Source organism: Microchirus variegatus (genome assembly GCF_963457635.1).
Source record: "Microchirus variegatus genome assembly, chromosome: 4".
NCBI classification, from domain to species: Eukaryota; Metazoa; Chordata; class Actinopteri; order Pleuronectiformes; family Soleidae; genus Microchirus; species Microchirus variegatus.
This window is the reverse complement of record NC_139805.1, coordinates 3,054,525-3,076,141: the sequence shown is the minus strand read 5'-3', so window position 1 is coordinate 3,076,141 and position 21,617 is coordinate 3,054,525. Positions and strand designations below refer to the sequence as shown.

The 21,617-nt window shown below is 41.6% G+C and overlaps 1 protein-coding gene across 1 annotated transcript; it reads right to left on the bottom strand.

The window, feature by feature from the left end:
* Nucleotides 1-892: 892 nt before the first annotated feature.
* mylk4b (myosin light chain kinase family, member 4b) lies at nt 893-21,546 on the bottom strand (the record flags this gene model as incomplete). The annotated part of the gene is made up of 13 exons (XM_083887733.1): nt 893-993; nt 1,116-1,164; nt 4,859-5,090; nt 5,181-5,309; nt 5,402-5,472; nt 8,578-8,719; nt 8,792-8,901; nt 9,733-9,826; nt 11,247-11,352; nt 12,050-12,276; nt 12,554-12,845; nt 16,928-17,009; nt 21,007-21,546. 12 exons carry the CDS (start codon nt 21,544-21,546, stop codon nt 1,120-1,122), a joined length of 2,070 nt encoding a protein of 689 aa, XP_083743859.1. The 3' UTR covers nt 893-993; nt 1,116-1,119.
* Between the last annotated feature and the right edge of the window lie 71 nt (nt 21,547-21,617).

The window sequence follows — 21,617 nt, the reverse complement described above, 5'->3', positions numbered from 1 at the left end:
AAGTGTTGAAAATCGCAAAGCTTTTGCACTTCCCAATAAATGAGTGATGATTATCCATCCAACGGACCCAGATCTTAGGAAGACTGGGACAATAAAGCACTGAGTGACCAGCTGAACTCTGAGTCTACACATCAGTAATGTGCATTCCACCCATTTGTCTCCCCTTAAAACTAAACTAAAAGATTTGCACTTCAAGTACAGTCTGGTGTTGAACCAGTAAAAAAAAAAAAAAACATGTTAGATGTATCATTCATACGTAGTATTCTGTTGATCATTATGCCTTCATGGAAGGTGACAGAGCTACTCCAAACTGCCGAAGCAAATGTGAGCTAATGGCGTGAAAGTGAACTAAAGGCCGTCTTGCACTCTATGAAGCAGCACTAGAGTACAAAATAAATTAATGGGGGTGTAACCAACTTTAAAAATCCATATTTAGCTTATGTTTGAGGATGAATACAAGTTTCAATAAGACTTGTAAATTCAAAAAAGAAAAAAAAGTCTTTAACTACAAATATATTACTTAAATAATACATTTCAAAAATTGGCCAAAAGGTGCAAAGCATGCAACAAATCAAAAAATGATTACTGTCAGTGGCAGAACAGCAATCATTTTCCTCTCGATTATCTGAAACCTGTACACATGAACGTGGGATTCATTCTATCCCAATTCAGATTCACCACTGCCGTGTGAATCCCTTTTTTTTCCCGTATAACAATAATTATTTGCGCTAGAGTCTTCTTTGGTTCCGGTGTGATGTTTTGTGTGTGTGACAGTAACCGTGACACGGGACTGTTTATGGCTGCGAAAAAACCCAAAGTTTTTCACTTCGTGCTTCAAAGCTTTCAGGTCGGAGCTACAACGCTGCAGGGCTAAGCAGATTCGAGTGTGCGAGGCAGAGCGCGGGTATCCGGTAGCCGTACAGGTAAAGCAGCATTGGTCCAGTGTTGGGCTCCTACATTGTCAGAAGGCGTGCTGAGTTCATCACAATGAAACTGTAGGAGGGAAGGAGACAAAAAAAAAAAAGCAGGTTTGATGAGGTTATAAATAGTTGACTAACCTGCACATTCAGGGAGTTGCCAACGGTCTTATAATACATCTTATCAACTGGTCTTACCAGTTTAGCTCTCTGGAGAAGGAGCATGTGTGGAGTGGCACTTGTTTTTCTGCAGAGAGAATCAGATTAGTAACTGTGGCACGGTTTGTGTCTCCATCTGCCGATTAACACGCTGAACCATGTGGAATAAATCCGTCTCAGAGTTCAACCGATTGTTGCGACGGGTGTGTGAAATTTCCGGCGAGCCGATGGATCTGAGTCGGTGATGATTGTGTCTAGGTGTGCTTTCCCTGTCTGACCCTTCAGAAGCGCTGTAACAATAAGACTTTTTTTTTTGATTCTCTGCGAGCTGAGAAGGCCAAGGTCAATTTTTCTTGACAGTTGAAATTAAAGAGTAAGTCAATGAGACATGGACATTTAAAGCGGAACTAGACCGGAAGTTCCTATTATCGCTGTTTTTTTTGGTGTGTATCTGCGTCATTACCTTGTTTATGAAGCCCTGACGGTTCGAAACAAACAGTTCAGCCATTGCTGAGAACGTTGTGTTTTATTGTAATCTCGGGGCTCAACGAGATCACTGAAAATCCCGTAATAGTTACGTAAGCAGCGGTTCTCCTGAACAACCGATCGTCCTCCTCCGGGCGGTAGTCCGGGCACATCCGGTTACGTACATTGAACCGCAGAAGAAGAATAACGTCCGTTGTGGAGGTGTTTCACGAGCAACAGTGTCTTCTGACTCTGGGTCTGACTCCGGTTTAAAGTCATAAAAGGGACTGCGGCGGGGAGTCGTGAAGAAGCTATTTTTAAACACTGTTATAACAATGTTTTGATAATGAGGAGCAGTGCATCCACCGTTCCAGAGGGGGGCGCTGCGCTTCTGAGAACGGATGTGCTGGATAGTACTGACCAATCACAAGACTCTGTCTTCTGGGGGTGAAAGTTCACTCTGAAACATCGCGGCTGAAAAACACTGTCAGAAAAGAGGATTTCTATCGGCTAGTTTACAGCAACTAGGAGGTTTTTGACCATAAAAACAAGTTAATATATGTAAGTAGACCTCCATAACTAACATTTATGTGCAACAGGACCACTCTATGTGAGCTTTAAAGGAAAAACAAACCTGCGACACACAGCTGACCTTTGGCTTTGGACCCCACCTTAACAACTGAAAAGGTATTAGATCTGAAGTGCAGTGATGTTACCATAATGTCACTGAGCAATGTAGTTAAACGAGTTAATCATAAACCTTCCCCCAGCACTGGAACTCTTTGAATTGAAATGAATGATTCATCAAAACCTGTACAGTGAAGTAAAATAAAAATCTCAAAATCTGTTTCACTATACTAATCTTTTGTGTACCGTTTGGTTAAAATATTTGACTAATGCGTCTTACTATTACATTTCATCTCATAGATCATTCATGTTGTGCAATGTTTTATTGGTCTAACTTCACACTGTTGCAACACCGGATGAGTGAGTAGCATTGTGGGCATTGCAGAACATTAATTTTGCAGCACTTACTGGGGCAATTTCACAACTTAAGTGTGGCTCCCTCTTGTCAATGTCAGACCAGATAAGTCCATAAAGGCCCTGTAGAGTCTGTGCACTCTCCATACCGATATAATCTAAAAATGGATTCCAAGTTTTGTCAAAATAAATTGTCAGAGATCCACTGAAGTAGGATACACCGTCTGGCACCAAACAGAACATCAAGCAGTCTCAGCATACAAGAATTAAGGTTCAGTGCAGGATGTAAACCAAGGATACGTGTGACGCCGCGGCTATTGTGCCTCCTCATGCGTCCGTACAATGGCCGCACCAAAGATGCCGTATTATAAAAACAATGGATTTGCGTTTAACAATGTGCATGTGTTCACCCTGTACACGTGTGTTGTTATTGACTGTGTAAGGCGTTAGGTTTAGTTTGGGTGTGGTTAAACCGATGGAGGCATACATGACGTCGAAGCACACCAAAAAAAAATTTCCCACGCGTTCACTCGCATTTCATTCATTCATTTTCATTTCACTCACTCGCGGTAAAACTCAGTTTGGTAGCGGTAATATAATGATTGAAGCGGAAACCGCAAAGCCTCTACGTACTGTCGAGGTTAAAGAATTATGCGATTGTTCATGTGTTATAGGTACAATTTCTTACCGTCGCTTTCACCAGGTATTTCCCGGTGCGTCTAGGAAGCGCGCTCTTGACACCGGATGGCTATATGGACGGGCGTGTTCGCGAATGACGCACTTGCATCAGCGCTAAATCAATAAGTTTTGTTTAAAGGTGAAGTAAGTAGTTTATAGTGCCATCTAGAGGAGAGGCTGAAATTTACAACAAAGACCTGCTCCTCTGCTCACCCCCTCCCTTCCCTGAGCGCTACGGTGTCCTCAGCTGGTCAAATGTCGTCCTCGTCGTCTTTCTCCGTGTCAGCAGATGAGGTTCGTGAGGCGAGGGAGAGGGCGGAGCTACCGCGGCCGTAGCAGACGAAGCGGAGAGAGAGGAGGCGGGACTTCCGCTACAAGTAAAGAGACGCTTGATTTGTTCTCTCGCGTTTGTCCTTACAGGCTCCCGTAGAAACATGGCGTCTCGCTGCTAACAGTGGCTATGCAACCACGGCCCGCGACCATGTTATTTTACATGACTTTTTGAAACACTACGAAAATGAAACAAAAACTATTATACAGCGACTAGACAATGCAGGAGCACATAATATGTATAAAAAGTGGATTTTGGGTTATATAAACCCATAAATACTACACAGTGTCCCTTTAACCATGTACTCTGTATGTTATGGCATGTGTCCAGACAGTGAGGTTATTTATTAGACCTAATGTGTAGTTTTTTGTGTTCAGGTACCATTTTAACTGTGTTTATTGTGTGTTTGTGGAATTTAATGTAAACGCCCCTGGCTGTTTCTTGGACAGTCTAAAAAGTATTAAAGGGACACTATGTAGTATTTATGGGTTTATATAACCCAAATCCACTTTTGTATACATATTATGTGCTCCTGCATTGTCTAGTCGCTGTATAATATTCTTTGTTTAATTTTCGTAGTGTTTCAAAAAGTCATGTAAAATAACATGGTCGCGGGCCGTGGTTGCATAGCCACTGTTAGCAGAGAGACGCCATGTTTCTACCGGAGCCTGTAAGGACAAACGTGAGAGAACAAATCAAGCGTCTCTTTACTTGTAGCAGAAGTCCCGCCTCCACTCTCTCCGCTTCGTCTGCTACGGCCGCGGTAGCTCCGCCCTCTCCCTCGCCTCACGAACCTCATCTGCTGACACGGAGAAAGACGACGAGGACGACATTTGACCGGCTGAGGACACCGTAGCGCTCAGGGAAGGGAGGGGGTGAGCAGAGGAGCAGTTCTTTGTTGTAAATTTCAGCCTCTCCTCTAGATGGCACTATAAACTACTTACTTCACCTTTAAGGGTGGGTTTCCCAAAGAGATAAATATGGTGACGCTTCATTTGGAAGGGGGCTCATCGGGGATCATTTCGAATGATACACAGATTTCTTTCCTTAGCTAACCTTTGACTTTTTGCTCTGTATTTTGATCACAAAATTGAGATTTACAACCATTTTTTTTTGGGAATAGTGATTTGCTTGTTTCCTGTGCATTGTATGTATGTATGATGAGGTATATCTCAAATATTTATTGTTATACAGTATATATGTACCATGCTGACCCTCTAGACCAATGATTATCTGAGTGCTCGTGAGTTTCAGCTGTTAGTCAGTGAACGTGATCGCAGTAGCTCTGTTAGAAGTTGTTCATAAATGAATCTCATGTCAGTGTCACCTTCTGGTTTAGTTGATAGTGCAGACTGTGATCTGACAGCCAGGGGTGTCTCAGGGACTCTGCAGCACTCATCCTCCAGCTTTTGCTTTTCACCAACAGACGGGAGATGAAATCTTTGGCCTCGTCAGAGATGTCCGTGAATTCCTCCTCCTCAAAGTTCCACTGACAGGCCAGGATGTTGTTCAGTGTCTCGTTGTCGTCGTCCCCCAGAAATGGAGACAAACCGCTGAGCCTGAACAGACAGACAGCAGAGGTCAGATAAACAGCTGATGGTGTCTTAATACTGTATGTGTGCACTTACTGTGTGTGTGTGACCACTTACAGCATGTAAGTTATGACACCGAGGCTCCACATGTCTGTTGGGAATGAAACAAACTCATAGTTGATTACTTCAGGGGCTAAAAACTCTGGCGTTCCAAAGTTGACCTTCAGCTTCTCCCTCGGTTTATACCTGTCAGAGATCGAACAACAGAACCGTGTGACATTTACAAGTACAGTATACATTTGGTACTCCTAGGAAATCCTAGTGTGAGCGATTATTACCTCCTGGCCAGGCCAAAGTCAATGATTTTGATCTTGTTGGTAGCTCTGCTGACACAAAGAATGTTCTCTGGCTGAAAAAGAAAAAAAGAGAGAGAGATTACAACAACAAACAAAAGTTCATGATAATTGCTGTTCTCGTTTTGTTTTCCACATTTGAGATTAAAATAAATAATAATAATAAAAACAGACAGAAAGCCTTGTTTTGTTGTTATACGATATTGCTTTTCTGATGGATGGATGGAGGAGCATTTTCAGTGTTTGTTAACTACAATAGTGTGCCATGAGTGATCATTCTGAAAAAAATATGAACATTTGTGCAAAAGCATTTTTATTTACTGTAAGTCTAATAGCTGTTGTTGAGTATATGGTAGTTCCCCTGGGATTTGGGCATGGGCGGACAGTGTATAGGGGCGATTTGGGCGACACACTGCCAACTAGGGTAACCAGTAGGCTACAAGCAGAACCTCGTTAGCTCTATTAGCGCTTTAACTTTGGCATTACATCACTTTGTTTGGTTCCCCTTCTTACACTCGGCAGCCCAGGAAGAACCCATGCATATACTCAATAAGATTAAGGCACTCCATTGAAAGAAGTTACAGTAGCTGTGTCTCAACAGTCAGTGTATCCTCCTGCGTGACCTACGTAGAGCCCTTTACGCAGGAGTATAAAGGCCACATTATAGCCTTTATACTTCTACGTCGTGGTGACGGATAGGCGCTGCAATATCCCGCCCGATCAGTAGGGGTCGCTGCGCAAGGTTGTTGTGCTTTTGGCTACAGTGAGCAATGGCGTCCGAGGGAGAAAGACTGTTGTTGTTGAAACAGCGGCCGTTTGTCACTTTTCCGTGTCCCGGAACGCAGTTTTAAGATAATTGGAGGCGAGAAATTGGCCATTTAGAGTCTAAACATGTGCTGTGTGTGTTAAGATATGACGTATTTATAGTTCGGCAGCGACGAAGTCGGCGGTGTTCAGCTCCGCCCTCTGTGGACGCTCGGTGCTCACTGTGAGCCGGCACAGAGCAGCTTCGCTCGGCCTGTCCTGAGGACCAATCGCAGCTCTTGCCGTGTCCGTTGTCCCTTGACGGAGTGACGGACACTTAAAAAATATTTCATGCAGACGTAGACGACGCAGAGGCTCTTCGACAGGCTCTGCGTCAACGCAGAGGGCTCTGCGTGACCTACGTAGAGCCCATTACGCAGTACGGAGTATAAATTGGGCACACTCTGCTCCTCCTCCCCCCCTGGTGCTTTATTGTCACGTGACCCAGGGAAACAAGCAAGAAGTGCTGCTGGCTGACTCACACAGATGCTGAGAGACGGAGCGGAGGAACGGCGGACATTAGAAAGAGGAGCGCTATGTGGCTTTGTTTTGAAGTCACAAATGAAACAACAGCAAAGTGTGTAGTTTGTAAAACTCCGTGGCAATACAACTCATTTATACAAACACACGAAAAACCACGCCAAGGAAAATGCCGAGCTTCAGAGACGGAGAGAGGAGGAGAGAAACCCTCCACTCCCTGGTCCAACAGACCCAGAGGCAGCGGTCATTAACAGAGGCCTTTCAGTTTGGCAGAGGATATCCAGGTTGATAATAGTGGTGAAAGTAATATTTTGGCCATCGTAATACATTTATCCCATTGAAACGTGTTATATTATTTTTGCTTCATTTTTGTATTTATTTGTGTATTCTACTTGGATGAAAATAATGTGTATATAACATTTGTATATAACAACAAGTATTTTATTCATAAACTGTCGTGGATGGATTTCTATTAACTAATAATTAATTAATTAATAATCCAAACGAAAGGACGGAGCAACGTGAAAGGAGCGCCAGAATTATCGGTGTCGGATCGATACCAAAATTTGCAGTATCGCTCCACCCCTAGTGCCTACAATCAAATGGCCGTATCTTCTTCAAATATTATCTGATTATCTTCTATTATCAGAAAGCTTAGAACTTTCACACTTTCAGAATCTGTAAACACTCAAAATGTCCCTCGGCAGAGTTGTTCCCGGTGTTGCCGTGGCTGGCCAACATGTGTAACCGTGGTATGCCGTAAGATTTAATGTAAAAAAATGTGCCATAGTTCAAAAGGTTTAAAAACGCTGACTTTAATGATAGAAAACAACAACAACTCGGCATTGTTTAATGTAAGAAACGGGGAAACTTAACGGTAAATAGGAGAGAGACAAATGTTTCCTAAATCGACATGACACGAAGGAAAAGACAGACATGTATGGAAGTAAATCTGTGCCATCTGAGTTTGAATTCGAATTTCTAACACTGAATTTTTTTGCATCGAAATTAGACTCTGAATTTTAAAAACCATCAAATTTCAAGCACTTTTTTTTTTTTGCCATTGTTTTTTTTCAACGTTGCAAAAAATTCAGTTGCAAAAATTTCACTTGCAAAAACATCAGTTAATATCCAGGTCACCAGAGAGAAGCAATCGATCCCTGTCTCAATTCATCCAACACCAATCAACGTACGCTCCATTGGCCATACATGAATTACAGTTTAATACTAAACCTCATAACTTGATTTGTGGCGCCACCACTGGCTGCTCCTTGTTGTCTATCAGACGAACTGAGTAAATGCAATAAGCGCCTGGCTGACTGCAAAATGTCATCATGCTGACGACCCTGTCATCACAAACAGCACAGAAAAATGAGGATATTACAAACCAGTAGCAAAAAGATGGTGTTTTAAACAGATAAAAGTTACTGGACTTTAATTAAGATGATCATATTTAGAAAGGAGACCACTTGGCTCTGCTTCGAGATACTTAAATTATACCTGGATGAATTGAGACAGGGATCGATTGCTTCTGTCTGGTGACCCGGATATTAACTGATGTTTTTGCAAGTGAATTTTTTGCTACTGAATTTTTGCAAGTGAATTTTTTGAGACATCGAATGTTTTGCAACTGAATTTTTTGAGACATTGAATTTTTTGCAACTGAATTTTTTGAGACATCAATTTTTTTTTACACTGAATTTATTTCAACGTTGAAAAAAAATGAATGGCAAAAAGAAAAAACAGTGCTTGAAATTTGATGGTTTTTAAAATTCAAAGTCTAATTTCGATGCCAAAAAATTCAGTGTTAGAAATTCGAATTCAAACTCAGATGGCACAGATTTACTTCCATAGACATGTTGCTAACTGTGCTTTACCTTAAGGTCGAGGTGTAGGATGTACATTCTATGCATGTACTGCAGCCCTTCACAGATCTGGTGAATAAACAGCACTGTGTCCAGCTCTGTCAGGTTGTAGTTTTCATCGATGATGCGATCAAACAGCTCCCCTCCCTCCACACTACAAAGAGAAGCAAACATTACAGCCAGAAAGAGCAACAAACACACACCATGTAGGTTTAGATAGACTCACTATTCCATTACTAGGATGATGTCATGACGAGACTCGAAGGCAGCATACAGCTGGATGAGGTTGGCGTGATTTAGCTGATTCATCACCTGGATCTCGTTCCTCACCACCTCCTGTGGAGACAGAAGTCATGCACATAGGATTTACATTTAGAATTTATAGCCTTGCCTCCCCAGCTGCCCCCCTAACTTTTGTGTTTTAAAAAACCTTTCTTGTAAAAACATCCGCTACATTGGTCCGAGTAGCAGTAAAGAACGCCTCCAACATGGCGGCCACGCCAAGTAATGACGTCACGACGGCCAAGCCCACGAGACCGCACAAAAACCGCGAGATCGCACTGACTTGCGCAAAACTTACTCTCTAAGTACTTAGAGGGACAGATTAATTTGAGAAATAAATACTATTTTTTAGAAATCTAGGGAAAACTGAGGGAGGGAAGCACACTTTTTAAAAAATAATACTGCTATTCTAGCAATACAAAGCCACATTCTAATCAGTGAAGTATTCCTTTAAGATGTTGCTGAAATACTCATCTGAACTATATTACATTTAAATTACTGCTTTACTCAGTGTCTGATCCTGCATACACAAACCAAATAGTTTTCAAATCTGATGGGCTTTGACAGATATATGATTGTTTACAGTTTTGCCCATTATAAGAGGTAATTATTGAAATGTTATCATTTGTATGCTGTCTTCACCGGTTTCTTCCCATGACCTGGACAACTAGATACAAAGTACTTTAATGTGTGTTGACCTCATCTTTCAGACGACACTAAAACAAAATCAGATTAGTGTGACTAACACGTGACATGTTTTTTTTTCTTCTCTCTAATGTAATCTATTGAGCTTCTTTTCGTTGATAATGTAAGATTGCGAAAAAAACAGAGTACATGTATTAAGTTTGACGTTGAGCTGTCATCAGCTGATCACGTTCACCACACCTTCTCTTTCTGGCTCCTGGCTTTGATGATCTTGGCGGCCAGTATTAGACCAGATGAGTTCTCTGTGCACTTGTGGACTTGCCCAAAACGCCCTCTAATGAAAGGAAATCAAACACATTTAGTGAGTCAAACACACATGCATAGATCAACGCTACATGGATAATAGAGAAAGAGTGAAGAAACAACAATATTGTAATGTTAAATAATAATAATAATAACATGCACTCTTAGTGGGGAATCATTAAGAGGAAGCTTAAATTTCTTATAGTCACTATCAAATAAAATACATAAATAAAAACAGCTGCTAGTTACAACCTCTCAAACAAATAATCCATGGCTTCCCTGCATCTGGATGATTCATTGAAGTCTTTGGACTTTGGTTTGCAAGTCAGCCAACACCTACATTTTCATGATGTCATTTTGGACTTTGCATCCTTTTAAAGCGGAACTAGACCGGAAGTTCCTATTATCGCTGTTTTTTTTGGTGTGTATCTGCGTCATTACCTTGTTTATGAAGCCTGACGGTTCTAAACAAACAGTTCAGCCATTGCTGAGAACGTTGTGTTTTATTGTAATCTCGGGGCTCAACGAGATCACTGAAAATCCCGTAATAGTTACGTAAGCAGCGGTTCTCCTGAACAACCGATCGTCCTGCTCCGGGCACTAGTCCGGGCACATCCGGTTACGTACATTGAACCGCAGAAGAAGAATAACGTCCGTTGTGGAGGTGTTTCACGAGCAACAGTGTCTTCTGACTCTGGGTCTGACTCCGGTTTAAAGTCATAAAAGGGACTGTGGCGGGGAGTCGTGACGAAGCTATTTTTAAACACTGTTAAAACAATGTTTTGATAATGAGGAGCAGTGCATCCACCATTCCAGAGGGGGGCGCTGCGCTTCTGAGAACGGATGTGCTGGATAGTACTGGCCAATCACAAGACTCTGTCTTCTGGGGGTGAAAGTTCACTCTGAAACATCGCGGCTGAAAAACACTGTCAGAAAAGAGGATTTCTATCGGCTCGTTTACAGCAACTAGGAGGCTTTTGACCATAAAAACAAGTTAATATATGTAAGTAGACCTCCATAACTAACATTTATGTGCAACAGGACCACTCTATGTCACCTTTAATGGTCGTCCAAATAACTGATATATTGCAAGAAAAACTTATGTATAATGTTAATAATCGTTAGTTACAGACGTACATACACAGATCATTCTTCAATTAAACAATGATAGGTAGTAATGACTGTGCTTTTATGTCAGTAATTTAAGAAATGCGCTTGGGTGCCGAGCAGTAATCTGTGGTTTGAGAGGTTGGATTTAGCACTGGTCTATTACATCAGCTGTGTGGAAATGGCCTCTTGAGGCTCTCAATCATCTGCCCCTTCAGGGAGTAATAATAAAAAAAAAAAGTTGGAAAAAACTATTAGGCTTTCACGGGGTGTGACATTCTCTGTTATAAACTCCACAGAGGTGCTATGAGAGCCGGACACGCTGTGGTTTCCTCGTCACTCACCCTCCGAGGACTTCGTCTCTGTTGATAGTGTAGTAGGTGGCGATCGGATGAGGCTTAGGGGTCACAATGCGATGGTCGAAAGGGGCTAAAGGTGGAGGGCTGGAGTCTGAAGAAAACACGGAGGAAAAAAAACGAACACAATGAAACGCTGATAAAATCGCTGCTGCTGAATATGAAAAAAATATGACAGAGATTGAGGATCGGCCTCAGTCCCACAGAAACAACGTGGATGAAAATAGCAACATGTCAATGTGTCATTATCTGCTCTCACAGCTGTGCCCACTGACATGTTAGTGAGGCTTGAGCAGGCATGGTGTTATGACACTGGATCTCTTTGAAGGAACAAAAAGTCAAATGTCACAAGCTAACCAGTATGGTGAGTCCACACACACACACACACACACACACAGACACACACACGCACGCACACACACGCTAACACAGAGAGAAACTGCAGTGTTTTAAATTGGTGCTAAAAAAAAAGTTAAATTGATTTGATTTGATCACAAATTCATGACAAACAGAACCGCAGCCAGGATTTTGAATGTGTTTTCATTTCATTTTAGAAAAGTGCAGGCTCACAATTAAAACATGCATTCATCTCTTTATGATTTTGGTTTTTCAAGATTCTTGAAAAAAGTATCGCTATTAAAACGGTACCGTGTGTACGACTGATTACTGTGAAACAAAAGTGTGTTACAGACGTGTCTCTGGGTGTGTGTGGTTGCTCCGGTTGACCTCGGAAATTTTCTACAAATGGAACGCACCATGATTCCTTCGTGCATGTGCACTCATGTTCTTACCTATAATGAATTCTTTCACCACTGCCTTTCTGTCTGTCGTCCCATCTTCTTCTGCTCCTCTTTGTGATTTGTCAGATGTGAATGCCTGTAGCTTGTTCTCCTCCTCCACCACCACCACCTCGCCATCTGCATTTTCCACTTTGCTTTTTTTCAAGTTGTCCTTCGCCACGTCTGGTTCTGCGACACGGGGTTTGCTGCAGGTGGCCACATCACTAACCTCCTCAGAACTGGGGGGGGGGGGGGGGATAAAATGCATACTTATAAATGAACTTTTAATTTAATTTTCCCCTGACTTAGTGTCTTCTTAGACAACAATGTATTAAATCAGACAGTTAAATAACCCCACACACAAGTCGGGCAGGAGCAGTGAGCAATGATGGATTCAGTGCCTTGCTCAGGGGCGCACCAGCCTTTGACTCATCCAGGAATTTGAACTGGAAACCCTCCAGTTCCAATTTCTATGGTGCATCTAGTGTCAACAAAGTGAACATGTCAGAAAAATACCTTTCTAGAACAGGTGGGGCCTTTTCTGATTGAAGCAACTCCTCAAAGATGTCCTCCTTTTGTTCCTCCTCGTTCCCTTTCCCCGTCTCCTCTCTCTCCCCTGACTGGGAGGCTGAGGTTTGCGCTCCATCCAAGATCAGCTGCGCCGGCTGATCCTGCCTTATTGCAGCACTGCCTCTGTCGTCTGCCTTCTGGGATTCAGCCTCTATGTCTTCGTGGGAATGCTCACAGTTCTGCCTGTTGAACTTTTCCACCTGCTCGTGCAGCACAGGCTCATTCACTGCAGATGAATCTGAGGTGGGAGCAAACAGAGAATGTTTTTAATTCTGTAATTTGTGTGTGGATCAACAACACGAGGAGAGAACGTGGAAACACGACAGAAAGGCAGCCTTTGGTTGAGAAGACATGTAGGACAACATCTACATCTTTCTGCAGTGCTTTCAAACGCATGCTCCTCATATTATCGATCCACACATGTCACTCGCTAACTGCAGGCACGTAACTGGTGCGTTCAAGGTGTCCCTCCAGCATAGGAATTTACACACACGATCAACAACAAAGGGCTTGTGAAGCTTGTGAACATTTTTTTCATAAATAAAATATATCCACTGGACACACAAATCCTCTGAGGCTAGAAGTTTGTGGGCTTCTAGCAGGCTCATTCACTGCAGATGAATCTGAGGTGGGAGCAAACAGAGAATGTTTTTTAATTCTGTAATTTGCATTGGCAGTTTTGAAAGTATTGCAATGCTTAAACATGTACACTCTCAAAAATAGCAGCAGAAGACAAGAATAATCACTAATAGAATATTGTTCTTGGAGATGCCGAAAATATACCTTTTTATTAATTCAGTCAGAAGGAGGAACACATTACTTTTTCATGCACCAATTACTTTTAAATGGTAAAAACGCTGTTCCTGCACATTTCAAGTGTATATTTCAGGGCTATTATGTATCGTTTGAGCATCGTCATCGCAAATGTGTGCATGTGCGATCACACGTCACATTGCAGGACGTGTGATGTTTTCTATTTTCTTTAAAGGTCACATAGAGTGGTCCTGTTGCACATATATGTTAGTTATGGAGGTCTACTTACATATATTAACTTGTTTTTATGGTCAAAAACCTCCTAGTTGCTGTAAACGAGCCGATAGAAATCCTCTTTTCTGACGGTGTTTTTCTGCTGCGAGATTTCAGAGTGAACTTTCACCCCCAGAAGACAGAGTCTTGTGATTGGCCAGTACTATCCAGCACATCCGTTCTCAGAAGCGCAGCGCCCCCCTCTGGAACGGCGGATGCACTGCTCCTCATTATCAAAACATTGTTTTAACAGTGTTTAAAAATAGCTTCTTCACGACTCCCCGCCGCAATCCCTTTTATGACTTTAATCCGGAGTCAGACCCAGAGTCAGAAGACACTGTTGCTCGTGAAACACCTCCACAACGGACGTTATTCTTCTTCTGTGGTTCAATGTACGTAACCGGATGTGCCCGGACTACCGCAGGACGATCGGTTGTTCAGGAGAACCGCTGCTTACGTAACTATTACGGGATTTTCAGTGATCTCATTGAGCCCCGAGATTACAATAAAACACAACGTTCTGAGCAATGGCTGAACTGTTTGTTTTGAACCGTCAGGGCTTCATAAACAAGGTAATGACGCAGATACACACCAAAAAAACTGCGATAATAGGAACTTCCGGTCTAGTTCCGCTTTAAAACATGATAACTTTTGTTTTGCTTCAGAAAAGCATCTCTGAATCGGCTCCTTGCTTTGTGCTCTCTCCCCCTCACTCTCATGCTGTCCCTCACACACCACGCTGAAGATGAGTGATAAACAAGAGGGAGAGACTGTGGCCACGTCCAGATGGAAACAGCAAAAAAGTTCCCCATAAACACGGCATCGGAACGCTGTAGTTCAAATTGTAGTCAGTTGTAGTGCAAATTTCTGGTATCTGGTATCATGGTATCTATTAATACAGCACTTTTCTAGTCTTGATGAATACTTAAAGGTGAAGTAAGTAGTTTATGGTGTCATCTAGAGGAGAGGCTGAAATTTACAACAAAGACCTGCTCCTCTGCTCACCCCCTCCCTTCCCTGAGCGCTATGGTATCCTCAGCAGGTCAAATGTCGTCCTCGTCGTCTTTCTCCGTGTCAGCAGATGAGGTTCGTGAGGTGAGGGAGAGGGCGGAGCTACCGCGGTCGTAGCAGACGAAGCGGAGAGAGAGGAGGCGGGACTTCCGCTACAAGTAAAGAGACGATTGATTTGTTCTCTCGTGTTTGTCCTTACAGGCTCCCGTAGAAACATGGCGTCTCGCTGCTAACAGTGGCTATGCAACCGCGGCCCGCGACCATGTTATTTTACATGACTTTTTGAAACACTACGAAAATGAAACAAAAACTATTATACAATGACTAGACAATGCAGGAGCACATAATATGTATAAAAAAGTGGATTTTGGGTTATATAAACCCATAAATACTACATAGTGTCCCTTTAAAGCTGCTTTACACTACAGTTTTTGCCATTCAACCATTCATACAGCTCATCAAGGTACAAAACTGTGCTTTTAGACACAGACCATTGTCTTTCGGAAAGGCTCTAGTGGTGCCATCGATGAGTCAAAGTTCACGCTCATGTGTACTAACCAAGGTTACTCTAAAAGAATATGTTAACATTTGGGTTTTATAACAAATAAAACTGAACACCAACTGTATTATTTTATTGGCTGCATTTAAATGATTGGATTTTCTCCAGTCTATCAAACTCTGAAACTGCTTTACAGTGTCTCATTAACACCAGTCACACACATCAGGAACAGTAAATGTGAAATTTTTAAATAATTGGGGTTTTAGGAGGTACATGTAGTCAGTGCTGCATGTGTCCACCCTCTGTACTGGGAACCAACTTGAGATGTACAGGATGCATGGACACTGTCAACAGGGACACCAGAAAAAACTGATTTGAGCCAAAAGCCTTATATAATAATAATAGTAATAATAATATATATGTATATATATATATATATTATTATGTATGTTTTATTATATATACAGTAGGTAAAGGTCCCATATTATACCCTATTACCCCTAGTTAAACTAGGTCCTGGTGCCCTAATGAACATGTCTGTGTCATGCTTTAGTCAAAATATCTTCAAAAGGATGAAGCACAATAGCAGTTCAATAACTCTGCCAAAACAGCCCTTTTCAGAACGCTCGGTTTTGTGCCTGGTCGTTTACATGTGAATGAGACCCAGGTAAACACACACCCACTGCTTCCAGGGGAGTGTCGATCTAACTTACTATCCACAGTCATACTGTCGCCACTTATCACCTATTGTCATGCACCGTCGTCACAACCCCCGCTCCATATACCCCATAGTAATGTCCGTTTACCCGTTGTTACTGCGTTTTACCGTAATGCATAGTGTGACCACGATTTTGGCTTCTCGGGATCATAAAAACATTAGAATCGAAGAAAAACTATTAATGCACTGCACGGCGCGGCGTGTATGTAAATTCCCATGCTAGAAAAAGACCCAGTATCACTTGCAGTGTTACTGCAGCTGCAAGTGACGTGTGTGGATCAACAACACGAGGAGAGAACGTGGAAACACGACAGAAAGGCAGCCTTTGGTTGAGAAGAAATGTAGGACAACATCTACATCTTTCTGCAGTGCTTTCAAACGCGTACTCTTCATATGATTGATCCACACATGTCACTCGCTAACTGCAGCACACGTAACTGGTGCGTTCAAGGTGTTTTTCTAGCATAGGAATTTACACACGCGATCAACAACAAAGTGCTTGTGAAGCTTGTGAACATTTTTTTCATAAATAAAATATATCCACTGGACACACAAGTCCTCTGAGGCTGGAAGTTTGTGTAAAACACTGTGCTCCGCTGTGCAGCCACTCTTCCTCCCTCGTCTGCACTCTCGTATTTCACAGGGACAAGGGGGAGCTACGGTGGAGCTGTGAAGTACTCTGCCTGGCGGGGTGCCAACATTCACGGTGAAATGTGTTGCTATGTCGTCATTCCACGGGAGGTTTAAACATCGCGTGTTTTATCGCCTATACTTACACTAAGTGGAACCACTAAAACATGACTGAGTCTTGTTTTTTCACATTTTGGTGGAGTCCCAAATATCAGTACTAAAGTGATTAAAAAGTTGATTTTGCGCAATATTGGCCCTTTAAGGACAACTAAACACATTGTGGAGGAGAGTGAACTAGAAACTTCCTGATCCCGAGGTAACTTCTAAGTCCTTCAGATAGACAGATTATACCTTTAGTATTTAGTCTGAAAACACTCTGGTGGATCATCAATAAGCAAATGATGCTGTGTAATTCCCACACAACTGTCCATCCTACCTGACATGTCCACGGGCTTCCTCTTCTTCTGAGTCTTCAAGCCCTTCAGACTCAGTTTGGCTTTATCCTTGTCATCCTTTGCCTCGTTGAAGGAAGAAAAAACAGAGGGCAGATTTATGTCACATCCAAATACATATATGTGCGAGTTTAGTGTACAAAATAAATGATAAGTGTGCTTGCTGAAAGGCAGCACACTATTGTCCTTCTAAAGTTTTCTTATTACTGGTCAGCTCCTGCTCCTAGACCTTTTGATATATCTCCACCGGTCCAACTCTGGATCATCCGGCCGGAACCGGTGTAGTGTGGAAATTGAAGATAGTGTTACTGACCCTTGTCGTTCTTCCGCCATATTGGATTGAATAGAAAGCGAAACTAAACTTTCACAGGTCACAATTTTTCGCCGATCTTCACAAAACTTGACGTACATGATCCTTGGACCAAGCCTCACAAAAACTACCAGAAGTATTTGTGATTTTTGGAACTATTTGCGCATCACGCAGTAAGATGACTCATACGTCAACCATGCATCCACATGTTGCTGGGCTTAAGGATAACAGTTATGTAGAAACATGTATTATATATACCCAGCAAATTCAATACATTTCACAGTCATGGTGTTCAAATCTAACTTGTTTCATTGTGATGATAGTACAAACGTTGATAGGAGAGTAATATTCCAATGTTTACATCTATAAAAGCATACAAATTAATATATTTACAGAAGATTATGTATTATTGTGTTGCTTTGCAGTGTTTAAAGACTAGCAATGCATTCTGGGTAGGCAGTGGCCATTTCACCGAAGCTGTAACTTAATATTACCCGTACAACCATTATTAAGTTGCTTTGCATCCGCTGGGTAAAACAGGCATATTTATATATCCTTAGACATCCTTTCCTGTTGGGCAACATTTGACATTACATGTTGAGGTTCATCACACACTTTTAATCTTAATGCATGTATACACTAGGTGGCACTGTCGTGTTACATTTCACATCTAAATACGGCTAAATCGTTACAATTACTGTAGATATTATGGTATACAAATGAGTTAAATGCACCCGAGCAAGCACACTCTGCAGTTCCCCCAGAAATCTATATTTCTCACTTGACAAAACAGTCTGGGAATAAATCATAAAGGGCCTTGTTCAAACTGTTTTTTTTTTGTTTTTTTTTACTATTTTATAGTAACACGACATGACAGACCATGTTTTTTTCAGATTTTTCCTCACTAATTAATTCAGTTCAAATATTCCACCTGACATGTTTGTCCTTTGTCTCTCTGTGGACATGTTTTCTGAAGCCATGTTTCTTGATGTCTGTTTTATTGTTGACCTCAGCCAAGGAGGTTATGTTTGCGCCGGAGTTTGTTTGTTTGTTTGTTTGTTTGTTTGTCTGTCTGTTAGCAACATTCACTCGAAAAGTCACAGACGGATATTCAGGAAATGTCTGCAATGGGACCCCAAACAAGTGATTACATTGTTGGCGTGATCTGTGGGCTGAGCTGCCTTGGTGGAGGTCTGCGCTCTCCGAGTTCTTTTCTAGTTGTTACTGTACACAATATGCAATATCGATTTACCATAGTTATATTGACTGGATATTTTCATTTGCATAATTATGGCACAGCAATGTTTGCCGATACCTGTAACTCTTATATGATGCATGATGAGGACCAGACGACACACACGGGGAGCATTTTGCTCAAACTTTTACAGAAAAAATATACGAAGATACGGGACAGTGATGACGGTAAAGATGGTGAAATGGCAATATCAATTAAAAGTACATTCTAGTCAGTTATAATTTGGTCACTTTATAATTTTGTCTGAATGCACAATGCAAAGTTGTCCATGATGTCAGTACATTGGGTGTGATGTCATTGTGTTGCAATGTTGTTTTTCCATTTTTTTAAATAGAGCAGTATCCTACTTTAACATGTATCGTACACACTCACAAAAAGAGAGAGTGCAGTAAAAGGTTTGTATAATCTTCCACATATCAAGTACACTGTAAAAAAAAACCCTGTTGTTTTTACAGTAAAAAACTGGCAGCTGTGGTTGCCAGAATTCTACCGTAATAAATACGGTAGAACCTTTTCTCACAATACGGTAAAAGGATAGAACTACTGCTGATGTTACGGTAAAGGTTGTTGATTTTTTCAATATTCTACCATATAAATAACTTTTTTTTCATTGAAAGTAACAGTGTTTTTCCCATATATTTAACGTGAAAATATTGTATAAGTAAAGCATTTCTCCATGAAATAATGTGTAATGTGAAATAAACAGCCCGTATTAACATAAAATACCACTTTATTCATTAAAAAAAAACAAAAAAACCCACTTATTTTTAACGGTAAAAAACTGGCAGCTATGCCAGTAAATAAGTAAAGGTTTTGCGTAATTAACACAATGGTTAATAAGTTTAACAGTAATAAAAATGTATTTTTTACAAAAAAAAAAACCTGCAAAAGATACAGTTTTGGCTCTTAAAAATATTATGGGATATTTCCATAATTACTACAGTGCAAGATTATCTAACAGTAGATAAATGTCATTTTTACAGGAAAAAATATGCAAAAATTACTGTTTTGGGAAATACATATATTTACGGTACTTCACTGTTACAAAAACTGTATTATAGTCTTTTTAAGTTTACGGTCCTTTTCTGTCATGGTTTGACAGTTTTTAACTGTAAAATCTACGGACATTTTTTACAGTGTATAACAAGCATACACAGCGTGCAGCAGGTTACATTCTCTACAAGAACACCACCCTGTCTAATCAATCAGTAATGCCACCATTTTAGAAACAGACCAGGCTTGTTGTTGGACTGCCTCTGTTCATCTTGGTTTGGATAAGATAACCAGTATGACTCTAATCACTTACACGTCAGAGGCAAAACACATTCACTGCACCAGGGAAAACTACTTAACATTACAGAGAATGATGCACAGCAGGACTAAAAATAGTGTTTCAAAGAACCTTATCACAACAACGGAGTGGAGGAGAGGGACTTGCACTAAAGTAAAGTCATTCATCATTCATACACCACTCGAAGATATACTGTACATGTATTTTACCATCAAAATCTCATTTTCATCCTTTAAAACAGCACTGCTGTCAACACAATGGTACAATGTTAAATGGTCTGTATTTATAAAGCACTTTTCTAGTCTTCATGAACGCTCACACTTGCTTTACACTACAGTTTTGCCATTCGACCATTCACACAGCGCATCTATGTGCAGCATATTTCTTTCAGTCACACGGTGCACAGCTGTCAGGAGCAACTTGGGTTAAGTGGAGCTGGGAATCAAACCCTCAACTCACTGTACCAATGAGCTACTGTCGGCCCAACAATGCCATTAGATCTCTCCCTAAGTTATGGTAAATAGTCTGTATTTTTGCAGTATTTTCTAGTATTTAATGACCACTCATAGCTGCTTAATACGTGAATTTCTGTTCAAGTCATTCATGCTTGCCAGATCATTTTCTGCTATTTTGGCGAAACTGACTCTTTTTTTTTCTCTTTTTATGTAGATAAAACTTCTAATGTCATTGAGCTCTGGATGTGAACACACAGAGATGATACGTTTTTCATCCATCTTGAACTAAATGAGTCTGGCCGGTCGCTGGACACAGATGTGGCATCAGTCAGAGAATCTTGAAGTGAGTCTTCTTGTGTCTGTACATTGACTTACTGTACATTTGTATCACATCTGCAGCATTACTTTTCAAGTTTGCATTTCACCCATTCACTCACACAGTCATACAGTGGATCTATGGGCTATTAATTTTCTATCGCACATTTTTCATACCCATTCACAGGTTACCAGCACAGCCATCAGGAACCACATGGGGTTTTTAGCATTGTTATTGTTAATGCATGCCCAAGGACAGACACATCGACTGTGTCGACTAGTGGGGTCGGGAATTAAACCCATAAGTGTCCAGTTGAAAGACCATTTGCTCTTCCCTCTTACCTACTGAACATACTTAAGTCACAAACTTCACATTTTGTGATTTTGAGCCATGTCTTTCAGTGAAATCTAATTTGCACCAGAGTTAAAGCTCTCACCTTCTTGTGTGACTTGTTTCCAGGCTGTTTGAAGAGCAGCTCCATCAGCCTGGAGCTTTTCACCACCTCCCCAATAAAACTGATCACCTGCTGAGTGCCCTCCACCAGATTCTCGACCCCTTCCAGCCTGAGGCCCTGACTCTCCAGGCGCTCACTGGTCCTCTCCACTGCGCTGTGCAGTCCCTTGCACACCACTTCCACCCCTGACCAACGTCTTTCCCCGCTGAACCCTTCGCGCATCGAGGCCAGATCTTGACCCATGTCCCTGATGTCCTGGGACAGGCCATCCAGCCGGGTCAAGACAGTTTGCTGCATGTTGAGCAAGTGCTCCATCTGATTGCTCAGGGAGTCCATCCGACTTTCCACACGGTGCAGGGCAACATCGCGCGAAAAGGAAGCAGGCGGTGATGACGACGAGGAAGAAGACGCTTGATAATTGTCCGATCCATTAAGAGACGGTTTTCTTCCACCGAGTTTCTGACCATGAAGAGGCTTCGGGTCGTAAACCTTGGCTAAAGAGTTGACTAGACTGGAGGTCATGACTGATTTACAGGAGACAAACGTGTTTTTTTTTTCCCCTTCACTAAGTCCATTCACTTTCATGTAACCTT